Source organism: Histomonas meleagridis, assembly GCF_020186115.1.
Source record: "Histomonas meleagridis strain 2922-C6/04-10x chromosome Unknown contig_51, whole genome shotgun sequence".
Taxonomy (NCBI): Eukaryota; Parabasalia; order Tritrichomonadida; family Dientamoebidae; genus Histomonas; species Histomonas meleagridis.
The window spans coordinates 717,035-734,261 of NW_027150894.1; the positions used below are offsets into that span (position 1 = coordinate 717,035).

The following is a 17,227-nucleotide window of genomic DNA, read 5'->3' on the forward strand; positions in this document are numbered from 1 at the left end:
TTCATAAAAAATATTAAAATGAAAAGTTTATATGCAGGAACATAAATAAATTTAGTGTGAATCAAAATTCGTAATTTCGATAGTTTTATTTTACAGGTCAAGTGCATTAAATTCATATATCATTTGAAAATTATGGAAAACTAAATTCAGTACAATATGAACCAATAGCCATATCATAATGAAATGAATTTAAGAACTATTTTTCATTAGGTTACATGTGCTTTTTATGCTGAGTAATTAAGTATGCAAAATGAACAGATTTAAACTAATTAAAAATATAGATAAAAAATAATTAAGGTTTGGGATTTATTGTCTTTACTTCTTCTTCTTATCTTCAACGACCTTCTTTTCGACAGCACGGATAACGCCAACAGCGACTGTTTGCTTCATATCACGAACAGCGAATCTTCCTAATGCAGCGTATTCTTTGAATGTTTCTACGACGAGTGGCTTTGATGGTACGACGACGACGACAGCAGCATCATCCTTTTGGATCCATTCTGGGTTCTCTGTGACCTTCTTACCGTGACGGCGGTCGATACGTTGGACGAGCTTGTCGAACTTGCAAGCGATGTGAGCTGTGTGGCAGTCGAAAACTGGTTGGTATCCAGCGTGGATCTTGCCTGGGTGGTTGGAGATGATCATTTGTGCTGTGAAGTTGATGCATTGCATTGGTGGATCACGGTTAGCTTCACCGACGACGTAACCACGCTTGATGTCAGAGACGGCGACGTTCTTGACGTTGAAACCGATGTTATCTCCTGGGACGGCCTCTGGGAGTTGTGTGTGGTGCATTTCGATGGACTTAACTTCGGTGGTGACTGTTGATGGTGCGAAGACGACTGTCATGTTTGGCTTCATGATACCGGATTCAACACGACCAACTGGAACTGTACCGATACCAGAGATCTTGTAGACATCTTGGACTGGAAGACGGAGTGGGCGGTCGAATGGACGCTTTGGTGGTTGGAGTGTATCGAGTGTTTCAAGGAGTGTGCCGCCTGTGTACCATGGCATGTTTGGTGACTTTTCGGTCATGTTATCACCGACAAATCCGGAGATTGGAACGAACTTGTATTGTTCTGGCTTGAAACCAATGTTACCAAGGATGTGTGTCATTTCTTGGACGATTTCATCATAACGTTGCTTGGAGTAGTTGACTGTGTTGTCATCCATCTTGTTAACACCAACAATAACTTGCTTGATACCAAGGGTGAAGGCAAGAAGAGCGTGTTCACGGGTTTGGCCTTGTTCGGCAATACCGGCTTCAAAACCACCGCGTGTGGCATCAATAACAAGGACGGCAGCATCGGCTTGGGATGTACCTGTGATCATGTTCTTGATGAAGTCTCTGTGTCCTGGAGCATCAATGATGGTGAACATGTATTTTGGTGATTCGAATTTCCAAAGGGAGATATCGATTGTGATACCACGTTCACGTTCGGCCTTGAGGTTATCCATAACGAAGGCATATTTGAAGGAACCCTTACCAAGTTGGACGGCTTCCTTTTCGATTTGGGCGAGCTTTCTCTTATCGATACCACCGCACTTGTAGATTAAGTGACCTGTGGTTGTGGATTTACCAGCATCGACGTGTCCGATAACGACGAGATTGATATGTTCTTTCTCCTTACCCATGGGACAATAAACAAAGTGAACTGAATCTTTGGCCTTGTAATAAACGATTCAATTTTTTGACGACCACGAGCCCAGTTTTTAATGATCTCATATAATTAATTGAATGTATTTTTCGCTTTTTGACCGGATCTTAAAAAGTGGACTTATGGCCAATGTGAATCTTAATTTGAGGACAGCCTCGGATAATAAACGGTCATTTGGAAACTTCTATTTAGTTTGTTTTTTAAATAAAACTTATAAATTCATTTGGTTATTCATATGAAAGGTTGTTCGTTCATTTAAAAAAACATAATTACAGATAATATTAAAATTATAAACATAAAAATTCAAAAATCAAATTTATCCTTTTTATATTGAATAAAAAAGACAGAATATTCTGTTTCAAATTGACAGAAGGGATTTGCTTTTATTTTATATTTCATTGAATATATTTAGAACCTAGATTGATTTTTTAACTAATACAAAAGATTCAACATAACCTGCAAAGCATTGATTTTTTTTCTAAAGATATTGCATTCAAACGTATTAAAATATATAAAAAGTTTTCTAATTACTCGTATATAAAAACTGGAAGATCTTCTTCATTTAATTTATTAAATAGAAAATATTAACGAATGCCCGTTATAATAAAATACCATAAGTGATGTTTCAAATATTTGAAATAATTTTCAAATATTATTTTGAAACAAAAAATTATTAAAACATATTATAAATAAATATTTTTATCGTTAATATCAATTCCTTCTCTATTTCGATATGGCTATTTTCAGATGCTTCAATAAGTGCTGTATAAAATAATTGAAATAATTTCCAAAAAATATTTTCAATTTTCAATTTATTAAAAGTATTAATCAAAACAAATAAATATCTTTAGCATTAATATTATCATAAAAATAATGAAAGATATCTTTCGCTGAAATTGAATTGCTGTTACATAAGCATTATTAAATGATGAATGATTTTGTTCACATAAATGAATTATTTCTTCATTTCCACCTGCAATTGCATATTCACCTGTGTTATCTAATTTTGCACATTCATAAGTAAATGTTTGAAACATTTGATTGGTCCAAAAAATACTGCTTAAAACCTTTACTTCATTAATAAACTCGATAATAATTTTTGTGATTATATCATTTATTAAGCATCCCTCTGGTATTCATTAAATTAAATAAAACAATATTTTTTATCAGTAGTTATTAATTGAGTTACATTTTTTTTATGTAATTCGAAATCATTTGCTAAGCTTAATTTTATTTGAAGTTCAAATTATATTAATATCAAATTTTTTCATATTAAAATTACAAACACAGATAATAGTAAAGTAGGTGATCAAATTATGCATATGTTTAGCTAAAGACGTGAAAAGATTCATTAAAAGGATATCTGAAGCGATGTACTTCAATAAAGATCTAAAAAGTATTTATAAAAATTTACAAAAATTAGTCAAAGATCATTGATCGTATTTGAAAAAGCAGATTAAAAATGAATAAATTCATCATTTGAGTGTTTAATGATGATGTGGTGGTGGATGATGTGGTGGTGGACCTGGTGGATGATGAGGTGGTGGACCTGGTGGGCCTGGTGGGTGATGGTGTGGTGGTGGACCTGGTGGGCCTGGATGATGTGGTGGTGGTGGACCTCTTGGTGGCATCTTAAAAAATGAAGTAAAACACTTTTCTGCTTGTCAGATGCAAGTTCTCAAAATTTCAATTAGAATTCGGTAATTAAATGAGTAGCCGTTTTCCACATTCAAATTTCTTTTGAAGTGACCTGAATGAACTTATGTCACACCAAAAAATCATCGGAACGATAGGTTGCGTTTTGAGTTTTCCGGTGATAATCATGTATTAAAAACAATTTTTCGGCTTTATTTTCTGTATTACCAAGGTTGAAGATCATCTAATGAAATTTCACCTCTGACTGTATCAATTGATTACATGAAATTTAGAAAAATATGTTTTATTATCTACCATAAGATGCAAGATTTAACCTTACATTGAGCCACATGGGTTATGAAGAATGTTCTCTAGTATCATATTTTTAATGATTTAACAAATCAGAAGTTATTAGAATAACTGACTTCTTTTTAGCATGAACTGAGCTTAGACAACAAAAGGCTATTATTATTAAACTTTTTTTAATCATTAAATATTAAATCATTTGATTGGTAAAAAATTTATTGTTATTATTTTGATTTTATATTAACGCCCAAGGTTTCTAAGAATGCATATTGCCAAACATTCATATACTAAACAAAGTTTATATATGACCTAAAATTCGATTTAAATTTATCCTTTTCTACCATGACTAAAGGCTTACAGCTCGAAATTTTACATCCGATTGATGAAACTTCAAGTAATTAAATTTATCACACTATGAAGGGATTTTTTAGCTATTGCTTACAGTATGTAGCAACTAATAATTACAAGATATTTTAAAGAAATATGACAAGCTAATATTGTTATCTGTAATTCATATTCATTAAGAACAGATAAATCCATCAAATACTTTTTGACACTTTTGTCAAAGTCAAATTTGCACTTTTTTGTGCCCAATGTGTTTTCTTCAAAAATTGGTTGATTAAATTTATGTATTATCAAATGTAATATCCATTTAACAAATAAAACTTTTATGAAAGTGAAGAAGTTGGTATTGGATTTCACATTTAGAATTTATAAATGGTATGATCAATTTTTTCATATTAAATATGCTACAACAAATGTAAAATCATTAGACAATTGTCATTAATATTGTAAGTCATTAATATTTTGCACGTTCATGTCATGTGGCATTCCCGTTTTGAAAAAAGCGCTTTATATGAAAGCGAAAATCTTTCAAAAAATTGTGTTCAATTTTAGCCGATAGCTTGGCATGCCATTCAACTCTAATTGAAAATTTATCGAAAATTATAATTTGAATGAAAATACGATAAATATTGTGTTCTGGCACCTGTCCAGCAAAACAGATCACAATGATTCGTCCTCTCGCAGCATTTGAGAAGTATCACATTGACATCAAAGCCTATGTACAAATGGCGCTCAAAGTAAAGAATTCTGATCAAGTTCTACCAACAATTCAGAAACTTAAGAAATATGCATTAGGGTTAAGAACCAGAGTTATTGACAATGAAAAACTACTTGTTAGTGAACAAGAGGTTCCAATATATTCTATCCCATCAGGGTTAGGATTAAAACAAGCATGTGATTACATGTCAGAAAAGCATACCCGTCCAGTTTCACAAGCTCTTGCATCCATAGGTACAACTGGTAACACGATAGTGTTTCATTCATGTCATCTTTGCGCGGATGGTGCCTTTTTACAACGCCTATTTAATGCGTTAAAAGACGAATCTGCTGATATTGTCCCAAATGCAATAACCCCAATTGGTAAAACCTTTGAAAAGCATATTAAGGAGGCAACTTTACCACCAAAATTTGTTACATCTGATCCAAGGCTTTCACGAGTTAAAACAATAGATCCACTTAGCTTAAGTAATATTGATCTTACACAAAGTTATTACTTACAAACGCCTTTACGAGCACTTAAATGTTCAAATTCTAAGGGTGAAATTCATCGACTTACAGATAGTTTATGGGCTCAGCTTATCCTTACTGCTGCTGCACTTAATGGTACATTTAATGAGAAAGCATGCTCTACATGTATTAATCTTCGACCATATCTTGATCAAATTCATTTTGGTATTGGAAATGCATTTTCATGGCTTACTGTTGGAGCTGAAGCAGATAGAAACACCACTGTAAGTGAATTTATGAATCGACTTCGATATGATTTTAAGAATCAAGTCGATACAGGCCTTCATTTTGGTTATCTTAAAATTGTTGAAGAAGGCTTAGCTAAAGAAAATAATGTTAAACATATTGGGCCTGCAGTTGAACTTTCTCATGTTGGAAGATTCAAATTGAATGACACATTTTCCGACGTATTTATTAATGCAACGCTTGCAGCGCCTAAAGTTTTAGGTTTAACTTCTTGTTTAACATTTACAGTCGAAGATGATTATGGTAGAAATGATTTGATTTCTAACTTTAGATATAATGCGCAGGAATTGACATTGAAAGATGCTCAAATAATTAACAAAACAATAATTTACGGATTACAAAATGTCGATTTTAAGATGACTTGTGGCGATGCTATTGATATGCTTGCACAATATGCTGAAAAATTAAAGAAAGAAAATAAAGAATTTCCTCATTGGAAGGTATTATAAATAAAAATATAAATTTAAAGTTATTGCAAAAAATAATTTCTTTTTCCAATTAATTGTTGGAATCTTTTTCTGAAAATACAATGTTCTTTAATACCGTTCATAATGGAAAAACGATTAATGTCAGTTTCAAGTGTTAATGAAGAAATCAAACAAGAAATATTGGTGTTTCTATCGGCTAATGATTTTGAAAGACATTAAAAATTGTATATTTTTAATTTTGGCATAAAATTAAACATGATTTTTTTTTTGTTGCAATTTGTCTATAATAAAGACACAATTGATGATATTTCCAACAAGCTACAGAACAAAATTTCTAATATCGACGAACTTTTTAAAAAACTCGAAGTAATCAAAACAAGACTTAAATTCATAATCCCTACTGTTTCCAAAAAATCCATGCAATCTTTAGAAGAAAAACCTGTTTCACTTTCTTCAATAAATTCATCAAGAACTGATGAATATAATAGTTTGATGAAACCCTTTCGGCTTTTTTCATCAAATAATACAATTCCTGAATCTTTTCCTCCATGTATAATTGGGAAGGGGTTTGCGCCAATTTTTACATTTAAAACTCCTACAGATTCTGTTGCCAGTCAAATTCTCATTTCTCCGACACCAAGCTCAAAATGTGTTCCAAGGCAAATCCGTTTTGACTTTTACTATCATAACAAATTCATGAAAAAGTCAAGTGTGATTGATTTTCCAAATGGGTGTTCAGCTCAGCTTCTATTTGATCTCGAAACTGTTGTAGTATTTGATAAAGTAGAAGCAAATATAATTCAGAACTGGGGCGAGCCAGAGAAAACCTGTTTACCTATGTTCAAAATTCTTGGACCGCGTCAATGAAAATTATCTGTGATTAAAAAACATTTTTTGTTTTTTTTTAACAAGGGCAAACATTATTAGACTTACAATTTATAATTCTTTTGGGAAATTATTAAATTTTAAGATTAATACTTTTATTTAAATGAAAAAAAAATCTTAGCCCTTTTATTTTTGTAGTGTTATGAATTTATTATGTTACTCTTTGTTTAAAATATTCAACCATTCTTCGTTTTTAGCTTAATGAAGGAAAAAATGCTGAACCATTCAAAATCCAGTTTTTCAGAGTTTATTTGTTCGAGTAATTAAATCACGACATGAAATACACAAGTTATAAATATGCAGAATTCGAAAAGATGCTTGACGATTGGATGGGCGCTGACCGTAATGGTGATTCTGCAGTTGATGTTATCACTGATTATAATGATGAAAGAATATGCAAATTAGATCTTGCAGGTTGCTGTCCTTATACATTACTCCTCCACACCAGAATGGCTCGTCAACCATGTCGTTATAAAATATGTCCTGCACCCAAACATCTCAAAGAAAAATACCAGAAAGATAGAAACGGAATGAAAACTACATATGACCAACAACTTTATGATATCTTAGAAGGTATTCTTCGTTTAGCCGACAAGCACATTGCCTTTTCCAAGAATCTTCGGGATAATAAAGCATCTGAACATCAAGAAAATCCTCAATTACGCGAAATGGAGAAGCGGGCTAAGGCCCTACTTGAACAGTGTCGAGAGTGTGGTGTTAATGGAGATGTTGCACGAGCTCGAGCATTATATGATAATGCAGATACTGTCAAACAACAATATTTGAACAAAGAAGACGAACTTCGTAAAATCAATGCCGAAAAGGAATCCAAAATTACGATTTGCGAAGTCTGTACAGCGGTTATCAAACAAAGCGATATGGAAGGGCGAATGGCAGAACACGTCGAAGGAAGGCAGCACAAGGCGTATCTCAAGATGAGGGAAGTGTTTGAGACACTGAAGAGCGCAGGCGTCGTTAGTAAGAGAAGAAGATCGAGTCCGGGCTATCGAAGTAGAAGAGCATCTTCTGAAAGAATTTTGCAGCCATTGGATGACTGAGAATAAATGTTTTCATAAAGATTCATTTCTTTATGATGTTTGGATTGAATTAAACAAAGTAAAATTTTTTAACAATTTATAAATCGCAAAAGAAATGTGAAATATTGTCCAAAAATACTTCTGGTTATTTATAAATATATCAAATCTTAAAGGAATTGATTCTTTATACATTTGCTCACTTCTTATTTAAAAGTACTTTCAATTAATGACCATTTTTGATATGATTGCTAAAATTGGAAATTGTTACACTCGGAGAAAAATTGGGGAAATTGCATTTGACATTTGTTATTCCTTGAATAACATAAAAATTCACGCTTCAGTACAGCATTACCATCACATACTTATTTCATGTGGAATTTTTCAAATTATTAACATTTCTTCAGAAAATCAAATATATTATTTGAACAATGCTATATAGCATTTAAAGATCATGTATTTAGTGATTCCAATAATTTGAATAATACAACAATTTCATCATCAGTTTCATCAATATCACAGAAAGCTTTTTCTTTATGTATAAATCTTCATCATATTAAAGTATCTAATTATGAAAATGATGAATTTTTTATGATAATAATATCAATGATTATGATATATCCTAAATGAATTACAAATGGAATTTATCGGATCTTAAAATATATATATATATATATATATATCCCAAATTTAGTTTTAATGTTTGTTTAAGTAAAGTAATGACATTTGATACATATAGATTATAGTTGGACAATTTGGTGATTTTACCATCAGTATAGGATTAAAGATTACTATACTTTAGAACAAAAATATTTTTACAATCGAATACTTTTACAAGTAAATATCAATATAATGTAACGATTTATCATTCATTTTAAAATGTTAACATATACAATATCACAAACAGTTGCACTTATTAAATCATTTATATTGAATACATTAGTTATTTCTTTACTATTTTTTATCAAAATGATTATGAACAAACAAATGATAATAATAATACTTTTATTGGGGTTTGTGTTCCAATTGTTATTTGTGCAATAGTAGCAGTGACATTAATTCTTTTTCGTAAAAAGAAACTAAAATTGAAGAAAGTGTTGTTTTATCAGCCAGTATATTTACTACGGGAACGATCACAGAAAATATTAAAAAAAATCAATTTGCATATGTCATTAAATCTAAATTTAAGCCAAGCAAATTTGCTTAAAGAGGGAAAAGTGACGTGAAATAGAACGTTTAAATTTTTCTATCGTTAAATCTCGATTTTGGTCAGATGGAAAGTTGTAGAAATGTGTTGATCAAGCATTCAGTCACATCATTAATACAATGGGTTTATTCTTCAGTGATATATATAACAAATGGTTTAAGAACAAAGAAACAAGAATTCTTATGTTAGGACTTGATGCAGCAGGAAAAACCACAGTTTTATATAAACTTAAACTTGGAGAACAAGTAACAACAATTCCAACAATTGGTTTTAATGTTGAAACATTTGAATACAAAGGACTTAACATGAATGTATGGGATGTTGGAGGTCAAGATCGAATTCGACCACTTTGGAGACATTATTTCCACAATACACAAGGACTTATTTTTGTTGTTGATTCTAATGATATCGGAAGAATTGATGAAGCACGTGATGTTTTACATAGACTTCTTGAAGAAGATGAATTACGTAATTCAGTTTTACTTGTTTATGCTAACAAACAAGATCTTCCAAATGCAGTTAAGCCAATGGAATTAGGAAATAGATTAAAACTTAACACAATCACAAATCGTCCATGGCAAGTTCAAGGAACATGTGCAACAACAGGAGATGGTTTGTATGAAGGATTAGATTGGCTTGGTGAACAAATTCATAAAATGAAATAATTCAGGAAACAAAGGTAAATAAATAATTCAAAAATAATTTTATTATTAATAAGATATAAGTTTTCGTTTCTCTTTGGATACAAAAAATACATCACTAAATTGGTCAACTTAAATAAGATCTGTACAAAGACATTTAAAGAAATGAATATACCACAAATATAAAACATATGATTTTAAATCATTATTTGATGGGCAAAAAAATTATTTTCCTTAAAAACAAAATTAGTAGTAATAAAATATCCTTAAATAAAAATTTTTCAAAAAATGAATTTTATGTAAAATTTTGATATCCTTGGGGTTCATCATTAAAATAGATAAATTTTCGAATTTGATCACTTTAGGATACACTTTTTTATTTTGAAATGATCTCCATATTATTATGTACATCTTCTTTATGTGAAGAAATAGAAAATATGGTAAAAGAAGAAACCCTAAAGATAGGGCAGGTTTTCTGGGAGTTGACAAATTTAACATTAGCTCGTGAAAAATTAAATGAATTAATAAATCAATCAAGTTCAAACACTTTAAAAACAAGAGAAGAGAGCATTATACCATTATCTCTTGTTGATATTAATTCATCAAGAACGAAACAATATTTTAATTTTCTCATGCCATTTAAAATATTTCGAAAAAAAAGAAAAGCTTCCATCAAACATTGCTCCATCTTTTACAGGCAAGCAGAATTCTCCAATTTTCAAGTTTAAAGCCATTACTTTATGCTTAGCCCGACATATAATTTTTTCTCCAATTTCTGTTACACATGTGTCATCAACAATTCGACAATTTCGGTTACTTTTTTACTTACAAAATGATTTAGTTTTCAAGACGCATACTTTTGATCTTCCAAATGAATATTCAGAATTGGCGAATTGCATTTGATTTGGAAACAGACATTCTCTTCAATTCCATGCATCTTGATGTAGTACAGAACTGGGGAGATAACGAAAAGACATATATGAATCATTTTCAATTATATGGGCCTTGATCATTATTAATGAATGTTTATCTTTCGCATTGATAATAATTCCTTTTTGTTCAAGAAGTAATTGGAATCATTATGTATGACTAATTTCAGATAAATAATTAATCGTCTTGACAAGATATCTCTGTTGATATCACTTATATAGAGAAGATATATTTAGTTTTGTATATTTAAATATTTCTTATTTTTTTTTTAAAAGATTCTAAATAAATTATGTATTTTTTCACGATTAAATTGAACAAAAACCAAAGTGCTTTTTCTAAAAAATTCTTTTTCCAATAACTTAAGTTTTAACAAAAAATGAAAACAATTCAAAATTTAGGTATATAGAAACCAATGTTTTTAAATCATTAAAATATGTACACGATTGCCACCAGTTGAAAGTATTCATTATTCATTTTAACCTACTAAAATATTATGATAGCCATGGGTCACTAAGAGCATCTTCAATAGTGTATCGTTCGATAGGATTTACGGTCATCAATTTTTTGATGATGTTTTGCGCCTCGGGACTGAGTTTAGAGGGAATCGTAAACCTTCCATTACGGATTTGTGTGAAAAGCTCCGCTTGTTTTCTTTTAGTCCATGGGAAACTTCCGGTTAACATGACGAATAATATGACACCACAACTCCATACATCACTAGTGAACCCATTGTAAGGCTGCCCACTAATACATTCGGGAGATGCATAGCATGGACTTCCACATGGAGTCTTAACTAAGTTATTCCTATCAACAAAATTAGCGAGAATAAAATTCGTGATTTTAAATTGCCATGACTCATCAATTAAAATACTTTCTACTTTGAGGTTACGATGTGCAACTCTATTAGAATGGATGTATTGGACAGCTTCGAGAATCTGTCGGAAAATTGGTTTTGCTTCACTTTCATCAAGATGGCCTTTATTCATTAAATAATCAAATAAATCTCCATTTGGGCAATATTCAAAAATAAAATAATAATAATTTTTATCAGAAAGAAAATCAATCATTTCCACAATTCCTGGATGGTGAAGTTGTTGATTGATTTCTTTTTGTAGTTCAATGTGTTTCTCTTACTCTTTATCATCAAGTTTTTTTGGCATAATTTTGCAGATATATTTCTGATTACTTTCTTGATGAACACATTCTTTTATTATCGAATCTTCATCATCGTCGCTAACGGTGTTTTGCATGTGATAAGGTCCGACTTGATTTGGGAGATTTTGCACTTCGAATTTGTCAGTTATCCCTTTATTTAAAATTTAATATTGGCCCCAATATTATATGCCATATTGACTGACATTTTACACCAATAAAAATTGAATATCAATTTTGTCATTTTCTATTAATTCTTTCTCCGAAAAGGCGGGAAAATTTATCTGTTCATTTTTCTCATGGCTCGTACAAAACAAACAGCTCGTAAATCTACTGGTGGTAAGACTCCACGTAAATCACTCGGTGCTAAGGCAGCTCGTAAGTCAACACCAGTTGTTGATTCACAAGGTGCTAAGAAGCAACATCGTTTCAGGCCAGGTACAGTTGCTCTTCGTGAAATTCGTAAATACCAAAAGAGCACAGATCTTCTTATCCGTAAGCTTCCATTCCAACGTCTTGTTCGTGAAATCGCATCTGGTTTCCGTGGTGATCTTCGTTTCCAATCATCAGCAATTGCAGCTCTCCAAGAAGCATCCGAAGCTTACCTTGTTGGTCTTTTCGAAGATACGAATCTTTGTGCAATTCATGCAAATCGTGTTACAATTATGGAACGTGATGTTCAACTTGCTCAAAGAATTCGTGGCGAACGTAATTAAATTCTTATATATATTTTATTTATTCATTTTTACATATATTGACATTATTTAATAAATTTCAAAATGTATATGCGCCATATAAAACCTGATATTTGAATAAAAACATATTCATACCGCAAAAAATATACTCTAAACAGTACGTACCAATATTAATTGATAACCCCACTGAATTTTCTTTATTTCCATCTGGATGATCATCAAACATTCCAACAATTATCGTAACGCTAAACACCAAAAAATTTTGATCAATTCGCAAAATAAAATTAATCATTTTTTACTGTCCTTTTTCCGCTCTTTCCTTGAGTCTCATTTGCTCGAATTCTTCCGCCGTCACCTTACCGGGCTCTACGCTCAAGCTCTTTGCGTACAGTTCGCTTTCGTCGTGCATTACAATTTCCGACAACTTTTCTTGTATTTGCTCTATCACCACGAAGTTGAATTGTTTGATTTGGAAGCTTTGTATCTTATCGATCAGCTTGAATATGCCTATGCACTTATTGTAGTTGACCAAATCGTCGATGTAATCCTTATTACCATCATAGAAGAAAGTCAATTGTGTCAAGTAAACGCCAATGTATGGAAGACACGGACCACTCTTTTGTCCTTCGTCATGAATGTTACGAATCTTTGCGAAGTTATCATCGCTCTTTATCGCGTCGAGGATTTCGTGAATTGGCTCCATCACATTTTCTGGCAATGACTCTAAGTGATGCTTTAACCTAAAGATCGCGTTCGAGTTCATTGCCGTCGCTATAGCTATGCCGTCCAAGTAATCGTGTAGTTGCCATAACTCTTTAGCTAATTGCGAAAAGAACTTAAACGCTTCTAAACGCGAATCAATTGTTTCCGAATATAATATGTTATATTGGACCCAATCTGCAATGACATTAAAGTTATTAGTTAACGCAACAACATTCGGTGAGCGATGTCGAATGCTCGGCTTGCTCCATGCGCAATCCAATAATTCTTTTGGTGTGATCGAATAGTAATACTTCGCACTGGACATTACGATTTGTCGCGCTAGAACACTGACATCTAATGACATTAAAGTGAATTGCGACAAAAATAATTTCTCCGGAATTTTAACATTACTTAAGTCGAATTTGGAATGCGATAAGAAGTCATCGCTCGATTTTCCTTCGATTTGCTTTTGAAGAACATTCAACATACGCTTTTGTGATGTCTGTCGACGAGTATTAATGGTGGAAAGCCATTGCGTTAAGTTTTGGAGTAAAGCGGCATCGAAATCGAAGAACGATGTTTCGATCCATTTTTCCACTAACACAACAAATTGTAGCTCATCTTTGTCTTTGTCAGTGTCTTTCTTAGGGCGGCTCGATTGAGCTATGAGTGGCCATGCTTCTTGAAGTTTTTGTAACATTTGAAATGATGACATATATCCATGATATGTCATCGTGAAAATTTCAACATACGATGGGCTAAGTTTGGGATAAAATCGACTCGCAGCAACCCATACAAGCTGATTGATGGTGCCTTTGGAGGGCATTTGTGTATCTTCATCAAACTCAATTGACTCTAAATCTTCGAGCTTTTCTTGATTTAATGGTTGGGATTCGGTCGTTTGCCCACCAACAACACCTAAAACGGCACTGGTTTGTTGACGTAACTGTTTTTGAACAGCTTCAATTTCAGTGGGATAAGATGGCGATGGCAAAAGTAAATTCCAGAAACGATCGGCATTAAGAACACCACGCTCAAGATGATGAAGAAGTTGGGAATATTCATGATGATCAGGTGTATATATTGGGAATTCAAATGAGTCAGTAAGGGCTGAAGCTGTTTGAGTTAGACCTAAAAGTTCGAGGTGTTGAAGGATAAGTGATAATATACCTTCTTGAGGATAAAGACGACGATCTGGTAAATAAAGCGATGAAAAGGTTGCAGCCCGAGTAATTGGATCAACCCTGTTAACCATATCTCTAATTTCAGGATGACGTCGAAACAATTCAATTTCCCAATATGATCTATCATACTCTGATTCAGCACGCTTGGAATTAAGACTATCAAACTCAGTAGATACTGGAAATGGTTCAGAACTTATGGATATTACTTCGCGTGGTTGAGTTAATACTTTTGATTTAAAAACAAATGGTGGTATCTTTGAAGCATCTGCTGAAATTTCTTCACTGTTTTCTACTTCAGATTTCTTGGATTTATGTGAATGACTTTTATGATGGCTTTTCTGAGTGCTCATTTTTATGAATCTATATGAGACATGTTATATGAAATATAGATAAAAAAAAAGAAGAAACTTGAAAACGCGTTTTTTATAGACTATTTAAATAATATTTTCCCCATATTTGGTTTCATAATAAGATGCAAATGATTATAAAATTTCAAATTTTAATTTTTAATAAATCAATAAAGTTATATTTTTGTTCCAAGTAGATTTGACAATTTTTGAGTTGTATCGCACTATAACGTTTTCAAATGGATGAAATTATTCTATGATTTATCAAAAAGTTATTAAGTTCCTCCAATTCGTTGGCGGTTATTTTTAGCCAAATGAAACTTTGCTTAAGAATTAACTCAGCATCCAATCTTCCAAGGAAAAATCCACTTGACACAATAGATTCTTATGTTGCTGTTGATTTAAATTCAAAGCAAAATATTACACAATCAAGAGTAATTGATAACGAAATTAATCCCTTTTGGAATCAAATTTTAGTTATTCGTCTTGATCCTAATGAGGAAATAAAAGTGTTACGTTTCCGGGTACGTAACTGTAATGTTTTTGGTGAAGATTCTGATATCGGCAACTGTGAATTAACAGATTTAAATTTAAAAATGTATGAAATTGTTGAAAATAGCTTAACATTAAATCTTACAGAGGAAGGTAGCACAGAAAGTAAGATTAATTTTGATTTACAATATGCACCTATTAAACATGATCCTTTTAAACCAGAAGGCTCACCGGAACAACCGCCTCAAAACGTAGAAATCAGTCTTATCCATGAAAATTCCATAGACCCAGCGAATTTTGGTTTCTTTCCACATCGGAACTTATTTGATTTTAATGGGAACAACAATTCTTTTGTACCACCACCTCCTTTCCACGGTAATCGTGGTTTTGTTGGAGGTGGGCTTAATGGTTTTAGTTCTTCTTCATTTAATAATAATCGATTTCAATTTAATAACTTTCCTCCTAACCCTCCTAATAGATTGGGCACTGGTTTTGGAACAACATTTACAGGTACATCAAGAAATTCTACATTGAATCCAAATAATTTTAATTTTAATTTCAATCCTGTCAGAAATACAAATTCTCCAAACTGGGCTCCTTTCCCTCCACCTCCAGGGCCAGCTCGGTCGTCTTCGAGTGAAGATGAATCAGATGATGATAGCGATCAAATACAAAGTTGGAGACCTCCAACAAGCACAAGAAGATTCCAAACAGGGGAGCCTAAGTTTAAAACGACAGAGTCATCCGAATTAGAAGATGATGATGAAGACGGTGATTCTTCTGATGATGATTATAATTATGTAGATGACGACAATTCTGATGATGACGATGGTTACGACTAGATATTCTACTCATTTTATGTTATATAATAAAAATACTTAAAAATTATAAATTTTGGATAGAGTACATGCCGATCAAAACCGTTTCTAATGTTTTTTTTTGTGATTTAAATTTTCTTTTTTGTATTTGGTGTTGTATTTTAATTGCATTTAGCCTTAAGCTACCTGCCAAAATCGTAATTCCCAAAAAAAAAATTCAAAATTTCAAAATATTTTTAAATTTATACGGAAATTGTTCATTTTTCCCCATTTCTTTTTTACTAAATTTTCAAATTTATTAATCAATTTCTTCGACTAGAGGCTCTCCAGCCAAAACTGGATGAAAATTCGAGATATGTTCTTTGATTATTTGAATCAAAACATCTGGGTTGGCTAAGTGTGGATGGTGTCCGCCCTTTTCTATCTTAATATATTTTGCACCTTTGATCATTTTCTGAGGTATTGCTGTAGCCTCAAATTTGAATGCCCAATCTGTCGGTTGAACGATAAGAATTCTATCGGCCGATAGCTTGGGAAGGGGTGCCCTGGGCGCTTTGGCACGCATGTGGATTCGAGCACTGACGACAGAGCTTGGCAAACTCTTGATTTCATTTATAATGAATTTGGTGGATTCTTCAAGGTCTTTTGGTAAATTCCCTCTGGATACTTCATCAATTAAATCGCCTTTTCCTGTTAAAGCAGTAAAGAAACTAACTGAATGATTGAATAACTTGGTCTCCATATAGCTAGCTATTAATGTAAGTGAAATAATTTCTGCTGAAAGAGAATGAAAAGATGTAAGATGTAAGGCTAAAAATCCACCAAAGCCAAACCCAACGAGATGGACTTTGGAAATCATTTTTGATGCAGTAAGAAGATCAAAACCTGTAAGAAATTGAGAAACTGATTCGTATGGAGGTATGCTGATAATTAGAACACGATACCCAGACTTGATTAAACCATCGCCAATAATGTACATTGAATTTGTTGTGTCATATATTCCTGATATTATTATAACTGCTTCATCTCTTTCAACTGGTCCTCCTTGTCGAAACTCCCATGAAACATTATTGATAGTATCAACAAATTGTTGCACTGGGGCATTGCAAGAAAAGTTTATGAATTCCGAACTACTTAAGTTTAGTTCGTGAGACATTTTGTGCAAGCAACATTAGGGCACCCTAATTACAAACGGTCAATTTCAATCTTTTCTTCTTCTTACAGATGATTTAATATTCCATTATCATATTGACTTTAAGAATTGGCATGTTATATTCTAAGTGAAAAAAATA

The 17,227-nt window shown here is 32.3% G+C and overlaps 9 protein-coding genes across 9 annotated transcripts; 5 read left to right on the plus strand and 4 right to left on the minus strand.

The window, feature by feature from the left end:
* Positions 1–315: 315 nt before the first annotated feature.
* GO595_007126 (elongation factor 1 alpha) lies at positions 316–1,638 on the minus strand (the record flags this gene model as incomplete). The annotated part of the gene is made up of 1 exon (XM_067920556.1): positions 316–1,638. One exon carries the CDS (start codon positions 1,636–1,638, stop codon positions 316–318), a length of 1,323 nt encoding a protein of 440 aa, XP_067772645.1.
* Positions 1,639–4,612: 2,974 nt separating this feature from the next.
* Positions 4,613–5,869, plus strand: GO595_007127 (uncharacterized protein; the record flags this gene model as incomplete). Its single annotated transcript, XM_067920557.1, has 1 exon — positions 4,613–5,869. One exon carries the CDS (start codon positions 4,613–4,615, stop codon positions 5,867–5,869), a length of 1,257 nt encoding a protein of 418 aa, XP_067772646.1.
* Positions 5,870–7,008: 1,139 nt separating this feature from the next.
* GO595_007128 (putative RNA-binding protein Luc7-like 2) lies at positions 7,009–7,791 on the plus strand (the record flags this gene model as incomplete). Its single annotated transcript, XM_067920558.1, has 1 exon — positions 7,009–7,791. The coding sequence occupies one exon, from the start codon at positions 7,009–7,011 to the stop codon at positions 7,789–7,791; it is 783 nt and encodes a 260-aa protein (XP_067772647.1).
* A 1,302-nt stretch (positions 7,792–9,093) lies between these two features.
* On the plus strand, positions 9,094–9,639 carry GO595_007129 (ADP-ribosylation factor; the record flags this gene model as incomplete). Its single annotated transcript, XM_067920559.1, has 1 exon — positions 9,094–9,639. The coding sequence occupies one exon, from the start codon at positions 9,094–9,096 to the stop codon at positions 9,637–9,639; it is 546 nt and encodes a 181-aa protein (XP_067772648.1).
* Positions 9,640–11,036: 1,397 nt separating this feature from the next.
* GO595_007130 (CAMK family protein kinase) lies at positions 11,037–11,531 on the minus strand (the record flags this gene model as incomplete). The annotated part of the gene is made up of 1 exon (XM_067920560.1): positions 11,037–11,531. The coding sequence occupies one exon, from the start codon at positions 11,529–11,531 to the stop codon at positions 11,037–11,039; it is 495 nt and encodes a 164-aa protein (XP_067772649.1).
* Positions 11,532–11,996: 465 nt separating this feature from the next.
* Positions 11,997–12,413, plus strand: GO595_007131 (histone H3.2; the record flags this gene model as incomplete). The annotated part of the gene is made up of 1 exon (XM_067920562.1): positions 11,997–12,413. One exon carries the CDS (start codon positions 11,997–11,999, stop codon positions 12,411–12,413), a length of 417 nt encoding a protein of 138 aa, XP_067772650.1.
* Positions 12,414–12,687: 274 nt separating this feature from the next.
* Positions 12,688–14,628, minus strand: GO595_007132 (RasGEF domain containing protein; the record flags this gene model as incomplete). The annotated part of the gene is made up of 1 exon (XM_067920563.1): positions 12,688–14,628. One exon carries the CDS (start codon positions 14,626–14,628, stop codon positions 12,688–12,690), a length of 1,941 nt encoding a protein of 646 aa, XP_067772651.1.
* A 311-nt stretch (positions 14,629–14,939) lies between these two features.
* GO595_007133 (C2 domain containing protein) lies at positions 14,940–15,959 on the plus strand (the record flags this gene model as incomplete). Its single annotated transcript, XM_067920564.1, has 1 exon — positions 14,940–15,959. One exon carries the CDS (start codon positions 14,940–14,942, stop codon positions 15,957–15,959), a length of 1,020 nt encoding a protein of 339 aa, XP_067772652.1.
* Positions 15,960–16,233: 274 nt separating this feature from the next.
* On the minus strand, positions 16,234–17,091 carry GO595_007134 (Maspardin; the record flags this gene model as incomplete). The annotated part of the gene is made up of 1 exon (XM_067920565.1): positions 16,234–17,091. One exon carries the CDS (start codon positions 17,089–17,091, stop codon positions 16,234–16,236), a length of 858 nt encoding a protein of 285 aa, XP_067772653.1.
* Between the last annotated feature and the right edge of the window lie 136 nt (positions 17,092–17,227).